This window comes from Typopeltis vanoorti, chromosome 9 (genome assembly GCF_054136105.1).
Source record: "Typopeltis vanoorti isolate ZY-2024b chromosome 9, IOZ_Tvanoo_1.0, whole genome shotgun sequence".
NCBI lineage: Eukaryota > Metazoa > Arthropoda > Arachnida > Uropygi > Thelyphonidae > Typopeltis > Typopeltis vanoorti.
In genome coordinates this window covers 75,237,698-75,260,017 of record NC_143557.1, presented here as the reverse complement: position 1 = coordinate 75,260,017, position 22,320 = coordinate 75,237,698, and the positions used below count along the sequence as shown (strand labels likewise).

General features: G+C 34.7%; 1 protein-coding gene across 1 annotated transcript in view; it reads right to left on the bottom strand.

Moving 5' to 3' along the window:
* The window catches only part of Vps4 (vacuolar protein sorting 4), a 216,813-nt gene that overhangs the window by 174,188 nt on the left and 20,305 nt on the right, over nt 1-22,320 (bottom strand). The window contains exon 2 of the mRNA XM_090398397.1: nt 14,964-15,075. Within this exon, the coding sequence (XP_090254523.1) occupies nt 14,964-15,075 (112 nt within the window). The remainder of the gene's footprint in view (nt 1-14,963; nt 15,076-22,320) is intronic.

The following is a 22,320-nucleotide window of genomic DNA, read 5'->3' as shown; positions in this document are numbered from 1 at the left end:
AAGAGATTTCTTAACACCAAAATTAAACAGTGTCCCTTGTCTCTTATTCATATTAAAATTTAAATCTGTAGGCCTATTACTTTTAAAAAACATGGCACTACAGTTTCGAAACAAGCACTTTCACCCTACAATACGAACTTGCAAAGAAAGTATTCAGCATTACTAGATTTGAGAACCAGATACAGACTACCTTAATCTTCAATTTCAGTGGAAAAATTTTCTTTATACTTCCTCGCTGATTGGTCACTAACATTTGCAACACAGTTGTTATTTCATATAATAAGTTTAGTTTAATCCTTTATCCAAGTGTGAGCAAACAAAGTTTGCGCCTGAAAGTATCTTCAGGACTGGGGTAAGGTGGTACAACACCAGGGCAACTCCTTGCAAAGGTGAAGCAAGCCACCAACACTCTTATCTCAGTATCTCCTATAATGCAAAACACATCCCCTTGCGGATATGTCTAATGTTATGCATTAAGGGAAGGGCCACTACCCAGACTAGTTTTGCATATCCGCAAGGAGATGTGTTTTGCATTATAGGAGATACTGAGATAGGAGTGTTGGTATCTTGCTCCACCTTTGCAAGGAGTTGCCCTGGTGTTGTACCACCTTACCCCAGTCCTGAAGATACTTTCAGGCACAAACTTTGTTTGCTCACACTTGGATAAAGGATTAAACTAAATTTATTATACTCTAACCAAGTGATAAATAAACTTTCAACAGTTGTTATTTCATTCAGTTTTGAGAACAGAGGATACACCGCCCATTGTTGTAATCGGCTTACAGGAACACAATTTGGGAAACCCTGGCCTACATAACAATTTACCTTTCGCTGCTTTAATACCAGTACATATGAGGGTGGTCTGAAAAGTTCTCGGCCTCGTCCATAGATGGCAACATTATCAGCAAGATTTTTTTTTTCTAAGTTGGTACATCTGTCATAAGCATGCATGTGAAATTGGAAGTCATTCCATCAAGTAGTTTGTTTTATACACTGTCTGAAGCAAAAGTGTTGTCTATATCCCTTGAAATGGATAAAATCGAGTATCGTGCAGTTATAAAATTCTTTGTAAAAGAAGGTTTAATGCCAAAAGAAATTCATTCGAAGTTCATAAAAGTTTATGGGCACTCTTCTCCTTTGTTTATGACAATTAAGAAATGGGCTGCCGAGTTTAAACATGGCCATACCAGCCTTGAAGATGATCCACATGAAGGATGTCCAAAAAGTATAACAACACCAGAAATCATTGATCAAGTGCACGATATGGTACTGGATGACCGGTGAGTCAAAGTGCATGAAATTGCTGAGACCATAGGCATTTCAAAAGAACATGTAGGATATATTTTGCATGAAGAATTGCATATGAAAAAGCTTTGCACAAGATGGGTGCCACACTTGCTCACAGCAGATCAAAAATGCACTCGCATGAAAATCTCTGAACAGTGCTTGGAGCATTTTAACAAGAAGAAAACTGATTTTGTGCGTCGATTTATTACTATGGATGAGACTTGGATTCACCATTACACACACCAGAATCCAAACAGCAGTCAGAACAGTGGACAGAAGCTGGTTGTTCAGCACCAAAGAAGACAAAGTCGGTTCCATCAGCAGGAAAGATCATGGCATCAGTGTTTTGGGATGCTAAAGGCATTTTGTTTATTAATTATCTTGAAAAGGGTAAAACAATAACCGGGGAATATTATTCTGATCTTTTAACCATACTAGACGAAAAAATTCGTGAGAAAAGACCTGATTTGCAGAAGAAAAAAAAATCATCTTTCATCAGGGATCTGCACTATGAATTGTTGGAACATCCACCCTATTCCCCAGATTTGGCTCCCTCTGACTTTATCTCTTCCCAAAATAAAATTCGAAGAAAAACGCTAGTCAGCTTTTTTCTTCGAATCAAGAGGTGATTGCACTGTAGAGGGGTATTTTGCAGATCTTACCGAGAACCACTACAGGGATGGGATAATGTCTCTTCAGCATCACTGGAATAAATGTATTAGTCTTAAGGGAGATTATGTTGAAAAATAAAAATAATTTTGAAATTATAAATTCATTTTTTGATTATTAGGCCAAGAACTTTTAAGACCACTCTTGTAAGTATTTAGAAAAATCTTGATGTACTTAGAAAAATTAAACATGGAAACTAAAACTTATGTGAATAAACTTACTGAATGTTAAATTTTCACTCATGCATCACAGGCATCCTCGGTACATTGAAAATGGAAAACAATATAAAATTACAATTAAAGAATCACTTTCACAAAGTGCCACTATAGTGTTGATAGCACAACAGAAGGTGAGTAAAATTCCCAATTATGATATTACTGTAGTTTTTTATAATCAGAAATTTGCATAAAAGTGATATAATATTTCCAATAAAAGAAATAACCAAAGGCTATCAGATATGTTTAAGTTTGGTGGTGTAGAATGGTGTTATATACTCAACTCTCTTTATATAAGCGCTTAATGAGGAATCTACTTCTATGTAAAAAGCTTAGTTTTCTTCCAAAAAACCTCTGTTTGGTCAAGATAGCATGTTATGTTAGTCCAGACTATTCTGGTTCATGGTAAAGAATGCAAGATGTACGTTCCTCACAATGGATAGCTGTAGATCTGCAAACTGTCTAAAGTAAGACAAACCACAGGAGTGGGATCTGGAAGATTGAGTGGAGTAAGCTTTTCTTTAGGTGAAGAAAGGAAGGTAGAAAGCTTCCTGACAGAACAAAAGGACACTACAATATTAAGAGGTTTTAGAACTTTAGCTATAAGTGCAGAAATCCCTTTAATACAAGAGAGTAGAATCCAAATGATATCTTCAAGAGGTCTAGAAGATATCATTTGGATATCTTATTTGGAAAACTCTAAGAGAGCAGTTCTTTAAAGGTGTTAAAAGGCTATTTTAATAAAAGATTCATTAAATCCATTTTTCATAAAAATATGAGTTTCTTTTCGAAAAACAGATAATTAGGTTTAGGAAAAACATTTTTAAGGAAATGATCTTCAAAATGTTCCATGTAGTCATTTTCAAGGACTACCCATGGCTGTTCCTTCAACTTGTTGGTATAATTTGTCTTGTACACTGAAATAACCAGAGTGGATTACAAAGTCAAACAGTTTGATGATATCAAGAGGAAAATCTTGTTTAAGTAAATTAATAGGATCTGAAAGTTCTAAATGTAGATTACAAACTTTTATTTTAAAATCTAGAGAAGTCCTTGACGTGAGAAGTAGATTTTCCAGTAAATGAAAATAATAAAGTAGATAAGTATTTAGAAACTTTATATGTGTAGGACAGCCAATACAGTCTACTACTGGTTTTAATGGAACACCTGGTTTATGAATCTTGGAAAGGCCATATAACTGTATATAGTAATTATTAATTGTATCTAGGTAGATGAACATGAAAAATTTTTAGTTTTTTCTTGCATTCTTCATCCCAACTGGAAATATTATCAATTTATTGACTTTATTAACTTGGCTAAAAGTTGGATCAGATGAGAGAGGATAATAAGTAGAAAAATCACATAGCATTACGGAAATTTTTTTAAAATATCTTTTATCTTGTATGACTACTGCTTTGCCCTTGTCTGCCAGTGTAATGATAAAATTAGGTTAGAAGGTGGTAGTTTTGCTTTGAAAAAAATCAGCGGTAATTGAAAACGACATAAGTCTCTGTCTATAAGATGAAAAAAAAGTCCATAATAGATAAGTTACTTGGAGACATGGCATATTCTAGACCTTTGGCTAAAACTGAGATCTTTTCCTAGGTAAGAGGACGGCCCAATAAATTTAATACCAATTTCTGCTTGTTGTCTGTAATGTTACTAGAATGACTGATAGAGTGGTTGACTAGTAAATTAAATTTCTATATAACAGTTACGAATAGCGTTGAAAACTCTCTTACAAGCATCCAAAGAAATATGTAAAACAATGTTTAAAAATTCAGTGTCTAATATTATCAGCCTCGCTCATCTTCCTATGTTACTCTAGACCAATGATGAATTTATCTTCACTTTTTCACCTCAATAAATATGAAAATCATAAACCAGTCAGTATGAATAATATACAATGGGAGGGATTTGCAGTGCATTATGGAATATTAAGGCAATTTGATGCAACATATCAGTGAAGATAACTTCATGTGTAAACTTTTGTTTGTTCATGTTTAGATAAAGAATTAAATCCAAACTATACTGTGATTTGATTTCTGATCCTATGAAAAAATCTGCTACTATAAAAGAATTGGATAAGTAACAGATCACCCTAATAGGTGTTACCAAACCACCTTACCAAAACAAAGAAGACAAAAATAGGTCAGATCTTTTTAAGCAACAAATACAAACTGTTATATTAGGCAATAATAATCAGGGAAAAGAAATAGTAGCTATAGTATTCAACACTAAATATGAGGATCTCCTTGAATGGCAGGCAATATCAAGTGAAGTAATGTGGGCAAATATCAGAATGGAGAATTGGACAATGAGACTTATTTGTGGCATTAAAGAAAGTAACTGACAAATCAAAAAAGGAAATGTTGGTCCTTGTTGGAGATCCAAACAGCAGAGTAGGAAATGATCACCATCAGTGGCAGCTCGTGGCTTGAAATTGTGGGTTGCTGCAAGTGTAAACAGTAGCTGTTTATAAGCCTGCTTGATTACTGCGCCTTTGTAATGAATAATGTCTAATGCATTTTTTTTTTTTGTAATATCTTTATTCTAATTAGCAGTACACTTTTGCTTTCATAACCTTTCTTACTTATTCTATTGCATACTATGTTTATCCACCTTTCGTATTTATTAGTCACATGCCTATGAACACTGGAAAATTTATTTGTTATGACTGCTGCGGCACTAGTATTTCTATATCGGCATAAGACTCAGTAATGCATCCGGTAGATCTCTCTCACTAGCATAAATTCCTTCCATAAAGTTTACGTAAACAGCCGTGGTTTCACAAGTACTTAAACCATGCTTGATATGCCTTAGTTGTTTCCCACTCACAAGTCTGAGTTTATTAAGGAACAGTGCATTGTAATTTAAAGAATCAGGCAGCACTCTATTGACATATAAATAAAACACATTTATTTACATTAATATCGAAGTACATTAATTAAACGATAGGGAGGTTACTCTCTCTACCTATCCGTTAGACTTTCAGCATAAAGAAACAAACTTTCCCTTTTCAATACTAATTAACTATACAATACAATTACTCAATTATTTCTCTGCTTATTAAATCAAATTAGTGAAAACTCTGATTTACCCACAAAGAGGTTAGCTAACTATGCCAAGTTATTTCACAAATCTTATGCCAATCATTCCAAATGACTCTCTTATGAACACTTTTTATTTTTATTAAACTAATTCTTATCAGTCCATCTGAAACATATCTCCTAGATTATAAAAGGAAATGTACAAAAAAAAAAAAAAAAAAAAAAAAAAAAAAAAAAAAAAAAAAACCTTACAGAGGCTCTGTATCGCACATTCAATCAAAAGTCTTGCACTATAGTCTCTATGGCTTTTCTTTCATCTCAGGTCTTGGGCTTCCTTCAGGAGTGTCTTGCATCAGCAGTATCTTGTCGGAAATTGGTGGGCTGTGGACTGCAACCTGCGGTACTCGAATAGTTCCGGCAAGAGGTTGATCTCCTGTGGCAAAAGGACTTCCAAGCGAAACTGCTTTGGGTATTTACATCAGCTGTTCTCTCATCATTCCCCATTTTCTCCTCTGGTGTGGGCTCGCCATAACATCCGGTCCTCTGGATCCTACTCCCGATACTTCTACCTCTGATAGAAGTATCGGGGCAGTTACTGACTGTAACTGCCGCCGACTGGCTTCCCTCGATGTTCGGCTCAGTCCCTTTTGATTACACCTTCTCTGGGACCTTGCACGAAAGGTTGTAACCCCCGAAGAATTTGGCACAATTCCTTGATCTTCTTTTAAGACCGACCCGTTCTTTCTTCTCCTCCATGCATTCCTTTCATCGTATTTTGTCAGGCAGCAGAAACTTGTCTGAACCTTTCAGATCTCTCAGGCACTGACTTTGAAGGTGTTTATGCGCAGAGCTCGTAAGCAACTTTCTCATACACTAAAATCATAAACAACTTTCTTATGGCCCCATATAGAGCTATTATACAAAGTTCCGGTGGCAAAGCATTGCCTTTGTTTTTGACATTCTAAAATATTCTTGTTAAAGGAGTAAATACAGTTAATTCTCATAGGGTTATTTACAATAATATCTAGCATAAAATATATAGAGACAAACAAGGTTATTTTTTGTAACATTCTCATGGGACTTGACCTCTGTAAAAATCGATGTAAAGCGCTTTGGCATTTTTAAGCTACAGTGAGTTTTACACAACTTTTGAAATATACATACACACTGTAAGTACAGTGTACATGTGTTTAGATAAAAAAAATCAAAATTATGGTAAAAATTTTTAAAAAAAATTTAAACGTGAAAAAATATTGTTTATCATCGATAAAATTATTAGTTTGGTATAATTCAAAATTACTTAAAAATAAAATCCATCATTTAATTGTAATTAAAGGAATGGATTTACAATTTTTGGACATTACAATTAAATCCTTTAATTGTAATGTCCAAATATTTAAAGAGACGGAGTAAACACGACAAGCACTACGAACACTCTACTACTGGAGCAAACTGCATATAAACAACAGTGGAACTGTGCAACGGACAGTGCCGCATTACGCTAATAGCTCGCATCTCACTATTACGTGCGTAGCAATGACACTGTGGTAAATGCAGTGCTGCTAGTGCCTTTTGCTCTTCTTAGTGCTACAAGATGGATTTTTATTATTTTTTATACAAGAGAATTGTATAACATTGTTGATAAAATTAAATATTACAAGCAAATAGAAATAAATTAATAAATATATATATATATATATCGAGAAAAATTGGGGGTATTGCAGTTCTGCAGTGCCTATGCACGAGCCGCCCCTGATCACCATACATATAGAAATGGTTTGGAAAAATTTGAAGAAAAGAGCAAAAAAAGCTCTTTGCTAAAGAGTTTTTGCTCTTTTAGCAAAAAGCTCTTTAGCAAACTAACTAGTTATTACTAATACATATTCCACATATAAATGTGCACAAATTCACATGGAGAGAAGATACAAGAAATAAGAAAAGTCTCATCGACTATGTTATTGTTGATAGCAATGTTTTACCACTGGTTCAGGACACAAGAGTATAGAAAAGATTTGCAACTGAAAATGATTACCATTTAGTCTTAAGCAGGATAAAACTGAATTTCTTATTGAAAAGAAGTGTGTAAGAAAGTTTTTTTAAAAAAATCAAAGTTGAGCTGTTTTCATAAGTGAAGTGTAGACTCAAATCCACAAACATTATTCAAAAAAAAAAAAAAAAAATGGAAAGCATTTGAAATCAGTAGCAAACCTTAGAGAAAACCTTGATTGATTCAGCCAGAGAGACATGCATAAGTTCTGCAAGAACAGAAAAATCAAAATTCTATGGTGGACTCAGGAAGTTAAAGACGCAGTGAAAAGGAAAAGAAGAAAGCATATTGAAAGTTCTAGCAAGTAAGTCAGCTTGTGTTCTTAGAAAATACTGAGAAAAATATAAGAAAGTGAAGCACTGTGTAAAACTAGCTAAATAAAATTCATGGGAAAACTGGTAAAAACATAAAAATCAAATATCAGGAAGGTGGCAAAATATTCTGGAAGCTACTGAAAGAGATTAGAAACAGAGAAAAAGAGTACTGTAAAAGGAATCAGAGATGATAAAGGTGACATGAAAACTGAAGATATCCTTGATACATGCAGTAATTACTTTGAAAGATTACTAAATGAAACAAGAAGTGGCAGCATGGTGACAGAAAACACTCAACAGGCATGCAAATTAAGAATGCAAATTAAAAACTTGAAATGGAAAGGCAGTTGAGTAGAATGATATTTGACCAGAAATGCTCAAGTATGGAGGTATAAACTTTCACAGTGGTTACACTACATAATTCAAAAAGGCCTGGACATATGGTTGAATTCTGAATAATTGGAGCAGAGCTCTCATACTGCCCATATACAAAAAATGAACTAAAACTAAATTTGAGAATTACAGAGGTATTTCCCTACTAAGTATTCCTGATAAGATTTATAAAAGTTTATGCAAGTATAAAGCTGGATTTAGACCAGATGGAAGTTGCCAGAATCAGAATTTCATTTTAAGACAAACAATTAAGAAATAATGGAATATAACAAATATCTGTTTTTTTTACTAAGTAATTTAAGGAAATTACAATGTCAACTAGGATATACATTAAAATAAATTTTAATATACTTCAATATTTCGGCAACGTCACATTGCCATTTTCAAGAAACTTAAGAACAAGACACGTGCATGCAGTGTTGGTATTCTTGGGCGATTGGACTGAAGGTCTTCTGATGTAGGTTTCCCAAATTTGAGGAAGTCTCATGCAGCCAAATTTGTTGAGGTTTGGATCATTTCTTAGGGCTGAAGCTGATTCCATGAAAAGCCTTTCATATTTGTATTTACTACAGTGTACTATCGTGGCTTTCTTCCACCGTATTCTATGGCAGGTATCCAACACATGGTCAGCAAGACCAGAGTGGCTGTATTGGTGAAACGGGATGTAGTCCTCGTGTTCTGAAATTCTGATATTGGCTGTCCTGCCTGTTTGGCCAAAGTAGGACAGCTTATAGCTGCAAGGGACCCGGTATACACCAGGTAGGTCTAGGGGAGGGGGGGGGGGTTGGTCTTTAGTAGAGCGGATAAGGGATGCTAATTTTTTATATGGTCTGTAACAAGAAGTTAAGTCATGTTTTTTAGGATTTTTGTAATTTTTTCCAAGGTGTCTCAGATATAGGGTATGGTGATGGATTTAGAATAATCCTTGTTGGGGGGGGGGGGGGGTTGTGGTTTACTGGTTTCAATATTTTTTGGATTTTTTTTTTTGGGGGGGGGGGGTAGCCATTGGCTGAGAAAGTGTTGAGAATGTGGTTTAGTTCTGTTGTTATGGCATTGTCATTTCAACAGATAAGTTTAGCCCTGTTGTGTAGTGTCTTAATGACTCCATATTATTGCGAGGAGGGGTGGTGGGATTGTTGGTGAATGTATCTGCCTGTATGGGTGGGTTTTCTATAGACCGAGAAAACCAAGGTTCCATCAGGCTGGCAAGTGACTAGTGTGTCTAAGAAAGGAAGGCAGTTGTTTTTTTCCTCTTCAAGGGCGAATTTGATTCTGGGGTGTTGGTTGTTTATGTGTGTTAGGAAGGAGAGGAGTGCATCGGAGCCATGTGGCCAAATAGCGAACACATCATCAACATAGCGAAGCCAAATGGTTGGTTTTTGTAGGGCAGAGTTTAAGACTTTCTCTTCAAAAGTCTCCATGTAAAAGTTGGCCAAGGGTGGGGAGAGTGGAGAACCCATGGCTGCCCCCTCTATTTGTTTGTAGAATTTTCCTTGCCAAACAAAATAGCCCGAGTTCATTGTGAACTGAAAAAGGGCTGTGATATCGGGAGGAAATTTAGCTTGGATGAGCTCTAAGGTTTCCTTGAGTGGGACATTTGTGAATAATGAGGAGACATCAAAACTGACCATTAAGTCAGTATGTTTGAGTGTAAGGTTTTCTATGCTGGCTTTGAAGTGGGCTGAGTTTTTTTTATGTGTGAAGGTATGTTGCCAGTATAGTGTGAGAGAGAGCTTTGGCCAAATGTTTAGCTAGTTTGTATGTGGGGGAATGAATGCCATCCACTATGGGACGTAATGGCACATTTTCCTTATGTATTTTTGGGAGTCTATAAATACAGGGGGGGGGGGAGTATGGAGTTAAAGGGTTTTAATTTGTTAGTGATTTCCACAGGCCAAGAAGTGACCTTCTTAAGGAGCCTGTGGAGTTTTCTAATTTGTGAGTTGGTGGGATTGTACACGATAGGGAGGTAAGTAGCCTGATCTAACAATAAAGCTTTCAGCTTACCTGTGTAATCCTTTTGGTTAATCAATACTGTTGCGTTCCCTTTATCAGTTTTGGTGATTAATATTTTCTTGTTTTTCTTTAATTCCAATAGAGATTTAATTTCCTTACTGGGCATATTTGCTTTTGGTGGTTTAGCTTTGGTCAGAACACAAGCTACATCCAGTCTAATATCGTTGGTGACGTAGTTTGGAAGGTGTTGTATCCAGCGTTCAATTCTTATCATAATATCTTCAGCAGGTGTTCTTCTGGGCGCGATGGCGAAGTTGTGGCCACGTGTGAGAGCGTCGAGTGCTTCAGGTTTTACGCTAAATGACGAAAGGTTGACTACCGTTTCGGTAGGAAGTTGTGGTTTTGAGATCGAGTTCTTTTTTAAAATTTCAAATTTTTTGATGTGTCGATCTCGTACTTTTTTAAATTCTTTCTCCGCTGCAGTGCATGAGATGTTGTATAAAATAGACCAAATTTTGTGGCTTAAGGTGCTTGAAAGATCATCTTCGAGTGCCTGTATAGCTAAGTTAGCATCATTCAGGAAATGGGGAGTCGCTGCAATTTGTTCTCTGAGTAAGGCTTGGCTGGCACAGTCATAAATACGAAGAGCCTTTTGTGAAGAGAAACAGTGCTTGAATTTCACACAGTTAGGAATTACCTGGTTATCCCGGCAGCGTTTTAGGAAGGCGAGACGATTCAGTTGTCTTGATAGCTTTAACTTCATTTTACCGTAATGGCGTGCTTTACGTGCGATATCATCTCCGTGGATTATCGTAATTCTCGTGGAAAGGCTTAGACGTTGGTTTTGGATTTTTTACTAAGTAATTTAAGGAAATTACATCAACTAGGATATACATTAAAATAAAACTTATCTGTTCAAATGACAATGCCCTAACCACAGAACTAAACCACATTCTCAACACTTTCTCAGCCAATGGCTACCCCCTCCAAAAAAATCCCAAAAATATTGAAACCAGTAAACCACAACCCCCCACCCCCTCACAACAAGGATTACTCTAAATCCATCACCATACCCTATATCCGAGGCACCTCAGAAAAAATTACAAAAATCCTAAAAAAACGTGACTTAACTTCTTGTTACAGACCATATAAAAAATTAGCATCCCTTATCCGCTCTACTAAAGACCAACCCCCCCCCCTCCCCTAGACCTACCTGGTGTATACCAGGTCTCTTGCAGTTGTAAGCTGTCCTACTTTGACCAAACAGGCAGGACAGCCAATATCAGAAGTTCAGAACACAAGGACTACATCCCGTTTCACCAATACAGCCACTCTGGTCTTGCTGACCATGTGTTGGATACCTGCCATAGAATACAGTGGAAGAAAGCCACGATAGTACACCATAGTAAATACAAATATGAAAGGCTTTTCATGGAATCAGCTTCAGCCCTAAGAAACAATCCAAACCTCAACAAATTTGGCTGCATGAGACTGCCTCAAATTTGGGAAACCTACATTAAAAGACCTTCAGCCCAATCGCCAAGAATACCAACATTGCCCGCTAGGGGACACCATCAGGACTTTAGGAGAAATAATAGCTTAGTGCTTCTTCCTCATTTACTGTTTGTTGTGCCTGCATGCACATCTTGTTCTTAAATTTCTTGAAAATGGCAATGTGACGTTGCCGAAATATTGAAGTATATTAAAATTTATTTTAATGTATATCCTAGTTGACATTGTAATTTCCTTAAATTACTTAGTAAAAAATGCATAACTAATGTCTAAGCCTTTCAACGAGAACAAATATCTGTATTTGTAAGTTTCATAGATTTGAAAGAGGCATATGTCAAGGTGCCAAGAGGAGAACTATTCAAAATGTTACAGTTATATGGTGGCAACAGGACATTATACCAAGCAATACTTAAGTGTTTCTTTAAGTTTTAAGTCAGCAATTAGAACTGAAGTAGATACATGAAATGATTTTATGTTAAATCAGGTGTGAAAGAAGGGTGTACATTATTACCACTCTTATTCATCATCTATATGGATCACATTATGAAGGAAAAGGTATTAAATCTGATATCAAAATTACTGATGCTAATCTTAGATTCTTTACTTTATGCAGATGATGTTATGCTTCTGATTAAATTCAGTATAAAATTCCCTGAGTAAATTGAATAATTATTGCAATAAATTTGGTATGAAAATCAGCAATAAAAAGACTATAAAAATAGGCAGAAACATGAAAATATCAAACTATCCTGAATGGTGAACCTAGAGAACAAGTAAAACATTTCAGCTATTGCATATTTTTAGTGACGATGGTATATGGAAATAGACAATGGAATTAGTAAAGTTGGTATGGTAGGAAGTCAGCTGAATAAATTTATATGGAAGAAAGAAATTAGTTAAAACACTAAATTAGGCTGTATACAAGCTAGTGTTCAAACCAATTTTAACTTATGGATCTGAGAGCTCAGAGATTGGAGACTCAGAGATTACAGATATGAGAGTTCTGCGAAAGATTACGAGAATAAACATATGGCATCAATGGCAGTATCATATTAAAAATGAAGATATTAGGAAAGAACTTGACATTGTTAGCATTAAGGAATCTGTTAGCAGAGCTAATCTCAGATGGCATGGTCACTTAAACAGAATGGAAGAGGAAAGATCAGCGAAGCAAGTGTTCTTTGCCAAGCTGGCAGGAAAAAGACCAAAATCTAAATGGATTATAGAGTAAAAAGTATTTTAGAAGACAGAAATAGAAGATCTGATAATATTGGAGTTTTGATAGATAACATTTTAATTTGAAGGAAAATTGTTGATCAGAAGTTAGTAGTGATGTAACTTTTCATGTAGTATCATAATATCCTGTATTATATCTAATATCAGGATACAGAATGGAATAGATTGGGTACATGTCAGGAATTCGATGATTTCTCTAAAGAGGTCATCTGTGATACATGAAGCATATTTACAGAAATGAATGAAGTTTAGAAACCAAAATACAGGTAGTTGTTTGTGAATACTTCTAAAAACAAACTTAAAAGCAGTTTTGCAATATAAAAGTAATGAGAAAACTTCCATTTCTCTTTGCATATTGAAGGAGACTTCAGAAAATATGTCAAATTAATGGACTTAAAATGGTACAAGAACTACTGCTACTGAGAACATTTTTGAAAATTTAGATAGTGTATCCACTTTCTAACCAACTGGCTGTAGGTATGTATGTCAGTGTCATACATGAGAAGGTGCAAGGCTTATAGCAAATAAATGCCATGTGTACAGGAATCAAGAGCAAAGTAATCAGTCGATATTCCTCTTAAAGAGCTGGAAGTTGTAACTCTTGAGAAAAATACTTCATGGGAAAGGCTGTTCCACACAATCGAGGTAAAATAAAAGATGACCAGGAGTAGCTGGTTTGGCAAGAGCAGTTCAACTGTAAATGGATGTTGGGCAGCTGTTATTTGTGTTGTCTGTAGGTTTAGCACAAATGGGGGTGGCATAATGGATGCTGGTTCTACAAGCAATGCCCATGAAAATATCTGTAGAAGAGAATGTGGAAACTGTGTATGAGACAATGGGCGAAGAGAATCTAAGAGAAGAGTCGATCAACTGAACTGCTCTCTTCTGAACAGCATCAGAAATGTTTAGAGGTTTTAGGTTCACGACCACAAATGTGAGCAGGATTTGAGAGCAAGGTGGGGAAGATTGTAAAAATGGGAGAGAAAGGTTAGCAAAACAAGTTCTTTTTTTTTTTTTTTTTTGCCTGGATGGTTGGAAAAAGACCTAGAAGAAGATCGAGATCTAGGTGGATTGCTATAGTAAGAAGTGTCTTAGAAGGTTAACTAACTCCCTCTCACTTTTGTTAATAAATCTTCAAAGGGCAACTCCAAATTCATGTGAATATTCAGTGTAATTCTAATGTTTCTCAACTTATGAAAATTATAATAACAACAAATGATAGATTTTTCACATATTGTATACTTCAAATATATAATTATCTATTCAACCCTGCAATGTGAATTTTTTTTAACAATTACCAATGCTTAAACTAGTAAAATGCTGCTAATATTCTGAAGGCTAAGCAATTAAAAGGAATGGGAAACCTGTAAAATGAAAAAGATATGAAATGACAAAGTGAGAGAAGATTGCCAAATTAATGAGATATACATTTCCAGTAGAAAGGGAGAGGAGAAAAAAAACAAAAAAAATCCAGAATTTAAGAAACTAATGTTCCAGGTCAATAACAAATAACATTTGAAAACACAATAATCGGGTGAGGAGAGGGGGGCCTATACAGCACTGTGGAAATGGTGTTTCCTTCTATATCACTAAACCACCAGAAAAAAGACCATTATAAGTTTGATTCTAGTTGATGACTACAGTAACTTATCTAGGCCTTTTTTTTTTTTTCAGCTGGTTCCCAAATTAGTCTATAATGTGACACAGGCAGTAGAGAAAAACGTGACTTTCTTGTGTTTAACATATCAACTTACTTGTGAACTGACTGGGAAGAAAAAAAAAACAGCTAGAAAAAGAGCAGTTGTCTGCCTTACTCTCCTCCTCAGAAACTTCAGAAAGAATGGAACGCATTGAATTCACTATTTTTTCAGACAATAATATATGGTGTGAGGGATCATAAGATGGCAGTAGTTCTGCTCTCCTCTCCTCTCCGGATACCAATAAAAATCATTGATGGTCATAGACCAGCTGTGAGTGATGTTAACGATGGAGAGTGGATGTTCACCAGTCTTCAAAGGCCACACCACTCCCTTTGCAGAATAAAAGGTGTTAGCAGATTTATTTATAATTGGCTGATTAGTATGGTCAAGTAACTTTGCTTTTAATAGTATTATTTGACTTATTGTTGTTCAATGTTATTGGTATTTGCAAATAACATCATTTAGTAAATGTCCAAATTAATCATATGTCATTATTCGATATATTTTCTTTCTTAAGGGTGAATCTCCTATGATTTTTTACTGCATGAAGAACTAGTTATGATGATAATATTATTAATACTTACATTTAATTGCATGCAAAAAATATTCAACACCATGTTCATATAGCCTCAAGGCCTCTTCATAATTTTTGTTTTTATCCTCTTCTGTCGCTTTAGTCACCAAATCTATAGCTTTCTGTTTTTATAAAAAAAAAAAAAAAAAAAAAAAAGATACTTCTTTACTTATAGAAGTGATATATATCTAAAGCTGGAAATTTTCAAAATTTTATGAGCTAGTAAAAAAATACTGAAGTCATAATATTGGTATTAAAAACTACTATAATGCAAAAGTTAAATTTATTTTTACCAAGATTAGGATATAATACACTACTGACCATTACTCCCTGACAGTTCAGTCGCCTAATACATGACAAAATTAAGTTCATTTATCACATAGATAACAAAATCTAATAAATGAATTTGAGATGGAAACTATGCGGTATAACCTCAATAAAATTAATTTTTAAATTTAGTTATAAATTATGTATTGTAAACATATTAATAAAAAAAAACTCACATTTTAAAGGAAAATTTTAATTTCGCAAGAAAATAAGTACAAAGTTTGAGGTCTTAGAAACTTCATCTGTGCTGCTTCCAGTCTTTGTTTTAGAATCCATGTTTCACTTCCAAATTTGAGAGATGGTTTAGAGGTCATATTATGTAATCTTAATTGCATTTCTTTAAGTCATTTGTTTTCGAAAATTTCTTTTAATTATACCATTCATTCTGTTGTAAATTTGTAGTCTTGCTTCCAATTGTGAATCAGTATTGTATTGTGAGATTATATTTCCAAAGTATTTGAATTCTGTAACTTGTTCTATTATTTTATTAAGCATAATTTTGACTTTTTGAATGGTGTTTCCACACATTGCCATAGCTTTTGTTTCAGAGATTTTCATTTTAAATCTTTTTGCTATTTCATTTAGATTTAGATAAACTCCAACTTTACCTAATAATTTATGTGTGCTCCTCTGGTTCTAATAAGTTCACTAATTTGCTTAGGCATGGACTCTACCACCATAGAACACGTTTTTTTCTTATTTTGGCATCTTGAAACTATATTTTTATAATGAATTATAATGTATTAAGTTATCCTTTGTATCACAATTTAATTTTCCAAGTCTCTTTTCATTATGGTCCACAAATTTTCTATTCGGTTTAACGTCAGGAGAGTTACCTGGCTACTGAAGCAATTAGATGTGATTTTTGAGGAACTCTTTCACGGTTCTAATAAGCTCACTAATTCGCTTAGGCATGGACTCTACCAACAGAACACATTTTTCTTATTTTGGCATCTTGAAACTATATTTTTATAATGGATTATAATCTATTAAGTTATCCTTTGTATCACAATTTAATTTTCGAAGTCTCGTTTTCATTATGGTCCACAAATTTTCTATTCGGTTTAATGTCAGGAGAGTTACCTGGCCACTGAAGCAATGGGATGTTGTGATTTTTGAGAAACTCTTTCATGTTTCTGAAGTGTGGCATGGAGCAAGATTCTGATAGAAGATGAGTTCTTTGTCTTTCTGAATCTGAGACCACTCTTTTCTCCAACAGTTTTATGTATTGGTCACTTTTCATCATACTGTCAACAAGCACAAGTGATCCTGGACCGTCATGTGTAAAACAAACCCAGAACATCTTTTTTAGCTGGGTGTTTAGCAGCTTGTTGATGATATGCAGTAGAAGTGTTCTCAGCCACTGAATTACAAATATAGGGTATCCTTGGATGAAGAAATGGCTCTCATTGGAAAATATGATGATCTTCCACTTCTCAACAGTCCAATCTTTGAGCGCTTTTGGAGCTTTTTTTTTTTTTTTTTATAATAGCCTTCGTCAACAGTTGTTTCATTTTTGGTCTGTGGGCAGTCCTCCTTGCTTCCAACAATCTGTGACAGACTGTTATGTCAGAAACATTAATCCTACTAGCTGCCAAGTCTCTATTTAAGTCTACAGCAGACAATCTTGGATTCATTTTGTTTTTCCTAACTAGTAAATGATCTTAAGTGTAATTTTCCTTTTATTTGCCCACATTTTCCTTTTTTGTCAGGAGAAAAGCTACCTGTCTACCTAAACCTCTTTAAAATCACATTAGCAGTACCCAAACCAATGCCACGCTCACTGGCAATCTTTGAATCATGGATGTGTGCTGAAAAAGAATACATATTTTTAAATGCTTTCTTGGAGATGTATCAATTTTATATCTATACAAAATGAATAAAACACTACAAATGTCAACTTTTTTAACCTATTAAAAACACACAATGCTATTAATAAACCAAAATAGTGAAGTAAAACCAAAAAACTTCACAAAAATTCAGCTTGTCCAGATTAATTTGTTCGCTACTGTATACCATAATCAAAACCTGAAAATTTAAGTTACATTGAAAAGTGGTTTCATGGTGATGTATGTGCAACTATTTTAGATAGCATATATAGGTACTGTGGTACACTGGAGTTAAGGAAGACACTAAGCTATGTGGCAACCTGGGGCATAAAGAGACCAGTACTTGTTAAAAAGGTTACATGCACATAGAGCTTGAAAAATACACTCCTTCTGTTTGTGATGAGTGAGAATTTTTAGTTGGGTATAAAACATCCAAAGAGGAGCTTCAGTTTAATCGTCAGTTTCATTTAGGTAAATTAGCTGATTCTATAATATTTTATGCCATAAATAACTTGCATTTTTACTTAATGCACCTATTGAAGGAATTATAATTTCCCCCCCCCTCCAATAAATATAAATTCTTTCTGATGATTCTAAAATAGCCTAAATGTTTTTGAATGTTTTCTCAGTTGCTGTCATATCACAATGTCAATGCTCCATCCATCAGCCAATGTTTTGGAGTCAATCAGAATTCAGAACACCCATTAAAAGAGTTAGTTAAATGTGTATGCAGATCGAAGAGTTTCATTTTATTGAAAGCTATGTTGATTTTGAATGCTTTTAAAAAACTAACATTTTTCATTGTAGTAATTCAAGACTTAAGAGTTAGACCTCAGTGTGTGTGTGTGTGAGAGAGAGAGAGAGAGAGAGAGAGAGAGAGAGAGAGAGAGAGAGAGAGAGAGAGAGAGAGAGAGAGAGAATGATCTGAATAAGCTAGATCAGTGAGCAAATGGCTGTCAAATCAATGTTAGTAAGAGTAAAGTCATGCACTCTGACATGAAGAGATTTCTAATGGTATATTATACTGATGGGATTGTGTTACAAGAAACTGATGAGACCAGGAATCTTGGAGTTATGGTGAATAGGAAACCAAAGTTCAAAGTCACATTGCAAAAGTTGCAAATACAACTCAAAGGATAACTGCAATGTTCAAATGAACATTGAAGTAAGGTTAAGTAGTCAATTTGCCTCTTCACAAAACCTTGATATGACTGCACCTGGACTGTGTGCAGATTTGGTCTCCTGGGTTCAGGGGGGATAAAGAAGCTGTGAAAAGGCTGCAAAGATGATATCAGGATTATGGAACGTAGATTATGAGGAGAGATTGAAAGCATGCAGACTGCTGACATTGGTAAATATGCTATATGACATTGGTGATATGATAGAGATCTATGAACTTCTAAAAAAGGTGTTATATCAATTGATGAAATTTTTCATTATATGGAAGGTGAAAAGAGGACAAGGGGACATCCATAGAAGTAAAGTTTGTGTATGGTAAAGAAAGAGGTAAGAGATAGATTTTTCTCTCAGAGCAATAAGTAGGTGGAATAGGTTACTGTTGAAGTATGAAGTAGAGGTAGTGCCCCCTGGGGATGCAGTAAGCTTTATACTACTACTAACATAATAAAAGCAAAAAATTCCGTATTTAATCTGTCTAGCGTGAATGATTTGAAGAGAAGGTGGAACAGCTGAAATGGGTGATCTACAGCCCTCCCCCACTTTAATGAGTCCTTGACTCCTTGGAAGTCTCAGATAATAATAATAAAAAATAACCAAAGCTTATAAATTAACCAGGTTTGTGAATGAATATGTAACTAAAATATATTAGGTACATACACAAGGTGTGACAATTAAATGCTTGGAATGTCTTTTACTATCACACATATGGCAAGTCAGGCACAACCATATAACAACTGAGTCCTCGAATTACCTTTACTATTATACACATGGCGAGTCAGGCAAAACTATGTGACTGTGCTACTGCCTTGAGTCATATCAAAACAATCAAGTCAGTAGTAGTTAACAAGCTGTGGTAGAGTTTACACATGCAGGTTTGTTGTTTTCGGTGGAAAAATGAGTGAATGAAATTTAGAACAGAATTAATGTCAAGTTTTGTGTAAAGTGTGGTAAAAGCACAAATTAAACTATGGACATGTTAAGAGTGGTTTTATGATGACGTGAGAGATGAAAGAACTTGCCGACCACAAACTCAATGAACATGTAAAAATATGGGGAAAAAAAGTGTATCCATTAATTTGATCCAACATATAATTAAGTGTACAGTTAATGAGAGAAGAATTAAATTTAGACAAAGAAACAGGAAGATTCTGGGTATGAGAAAAACTTTACAAAGATGGTTCCACAAACCCTGTACATTAGTGGTCCTTAACCTGGGCGGTAGTGCCCCCTTGGGATGCTGATGGGAGGTGGTAAGCGTTATAATACTACTAATATAATAAAAGCAAAAAATTCCATATTTAATCTGGTATCCCTATTTATACTGTATGTTTGGGGAAACTGTTCAGAATATTGCATGCCTGGAAATACTTTTATAAGCATTATCTGCTATTTTTCCTAACACCTATCTGACAAATAGGTGTTAGGAAATTGTAAACTAGTTTGCAGTTTACATCTAGCCTATGGTATCGCGTGGCACACTTCACTGATATTTTATAGCAATGTAGCCTATTAAAATGAGTGAAAAAAGAAAGTGTCATCAATATTCAAGTGAATATTTAAAATATGGAGTTATTCCATCTATAAATAATGAGTAGTTACCAATGCTTAATATGTGAAATAAACCTTCTCAAACGAAGGAATGATTGAGCATTTAAGAACAAAGCATCCAAATAAAGCAAAAAAGGATGTAAAGTACTTTTACTGTTAAAGGCTAAATTTAAAAATCGTTCTCGACTTAAAGAGTTGGTTGCAAAACAAAGTAACCAACAACAGAAGGGACACTTGTTGTGTCTTACAAAAATAATTGCCAAATGTGGAAAGCCATATACTACTGGCGAAATTCTCATCTTACCGGCTATAAATGAAGTTTTAGATTCAATGATTGGCCCATGTAAAATTAATATGACATCATCAATTCCTCTCATCAATAGTTCAGTATCAGCAAGAATTGACGAAATGGCAAAGGACATTGAAAAAAAAACTTGGGGATGATTTAAAAACCATAGAATTTTCTTTGCAACTTGATGAGACAAAGATAACTTTACGTGACAACAAAGCTTTGTTAATGGCCTATGTGCATTATATATGTGCAATACTAATGAAGAAATTATTGAAGAGTTTCTATTTGTTGAACTGAGAATTAACATAAAAAGGTTCTACAATTTTCAAGGTTGTTAAAGACTTTTTAATGCTAAAAAACATTCCTCTCATAAATATCATTGCATGTGCAACTGATGGAGCACCTGCTATAATTGGTCATCACCGCAGATTTATAGCACATTTAAAAGAAGCAGTTCCAAATATCTTTACAATTCACTGCATTCTTCATAGACAGCACATAGCTGCAAAACATCTTAGCGGTAGACTACATAAGACTTTGGATGACATTATTAAAGCAGTGAATAAAATAAAAGCCCAGTCATTGAATACCTCCATTTCTTGGGAACTTTGCCATGAAAATGAAGAAGAATTTGAGCGTCTTTTGCTTCACACTCAAGTTAGATGGCTCTCAAATGGAAACTGTCTGCAATGCTTTAATGAACTCTACAATACTGTTTGGAATTTCTTAATTCACGTGATGAGAACGTGTAATGTTCTAAAAAAGGAAAAGGTTGACATCGCATATCTTTCCAATATTTTCACCAAATTAAATGAGGTTAACATCAAATTGTAAGGAAGCAAGATATATCTTATTAAAGCAAAGGGAATTATAAATGCTTTTATCAGCAAATTAACATTCTACAAGCAAAGCATTGCAAGATAAGATTTTCTGCAGTTCCCAAGTCTACAAATAATAGATGATGTTTTAATATTAGATACAGGTTTGGAGTGTGGGTATGAAAGATTCTGGCCAAACATGCAAATATCCACAGCTTTGGCAAGAAATAAAATTACTGCTCGTTGCTTTTCCTTCTTCATACTTGGTCGAGAAAGAATTCAGCTTTGTTTGTGGCAATTGTTAGCCAAGCGGCGAAATAGATTTTGCAAATAAGTGAAAGAGGAGACTTGAGACTTTGTTTCTTGAACATTGAACCCGATATTGAAAAATTAGCAGGATCCATCAAGTTCAGGGTAGCCATTAATGATTGGCTTAATAAATACAGTAAGTTGACATCTTTTTTCAGTAAAAATTAATTTGTATCAGTCATTAATTAAAAATTAATGACTGATACAAATATGTTGATGGTAATTTAGGTTTGCCTAATAATATAATTATCTTACTGAGTCATAAACTTAGTGTAAAATTGAGTAGGCAGTGTTAGGGCATATACAACTAGTTGAAAGGGGATGGCAGACAAAAAAAAAAGGTTAAGAACCACTGCTGTACATGATACAAATTTTTTGCCATGAGTTTCTGGCTATAAAGTCAATCATAAAACTGGACCATCCTCTGTATTTAGACTTAGCCTCTTGTGACTTTTGCTTATTCCATAAACTGAAGAGTGCCTAGAAAGAATGCAGATTTTCTGACATCAATGTTACCTGGTGACAGCAATAAATAAAAAAATTTCCAGACAAGTTCAAATGTTTTGAACAATGGTGCATTGTCTTATTAAGTGCAATGCTGCATAAGGGGGATCAGTTCAAAGGTGATAGTAGCTATTAGTCTAAAGGTAAGCAAATATACTTTTACATGTGCAATTTGGAAATTTGCACCTGTGAAGTGTGTGTGGGGGGGATTGATATTCAGCCCTTATGTCTAGCATATCATTCATTCTCTTATAATAAGTAATTGCTAAAATATGAGTGCTCTCTTTTACTAACAAAACTATACTGAACCCAGGATAGAATCCTGGGTTCAGTATAGTTTTTTTTTTTTTTTTTTCTTTCCAGGTTCCTATATAACCACTCCATATTGGAGCTTTCTGAACATGCCAGCAAGTTGTTTATGATGGAGCAGTCTCAAAACAGAAAGGTAACCAGTGGCATGGCCCTGCTGTTTAACTTGTTTGTAAATGATATGTCATGTGTACTGAGTGGGGATCTTCAGTTGTTTGCTGATGATACAAAGCTGGGGAGAATTATAAGTAA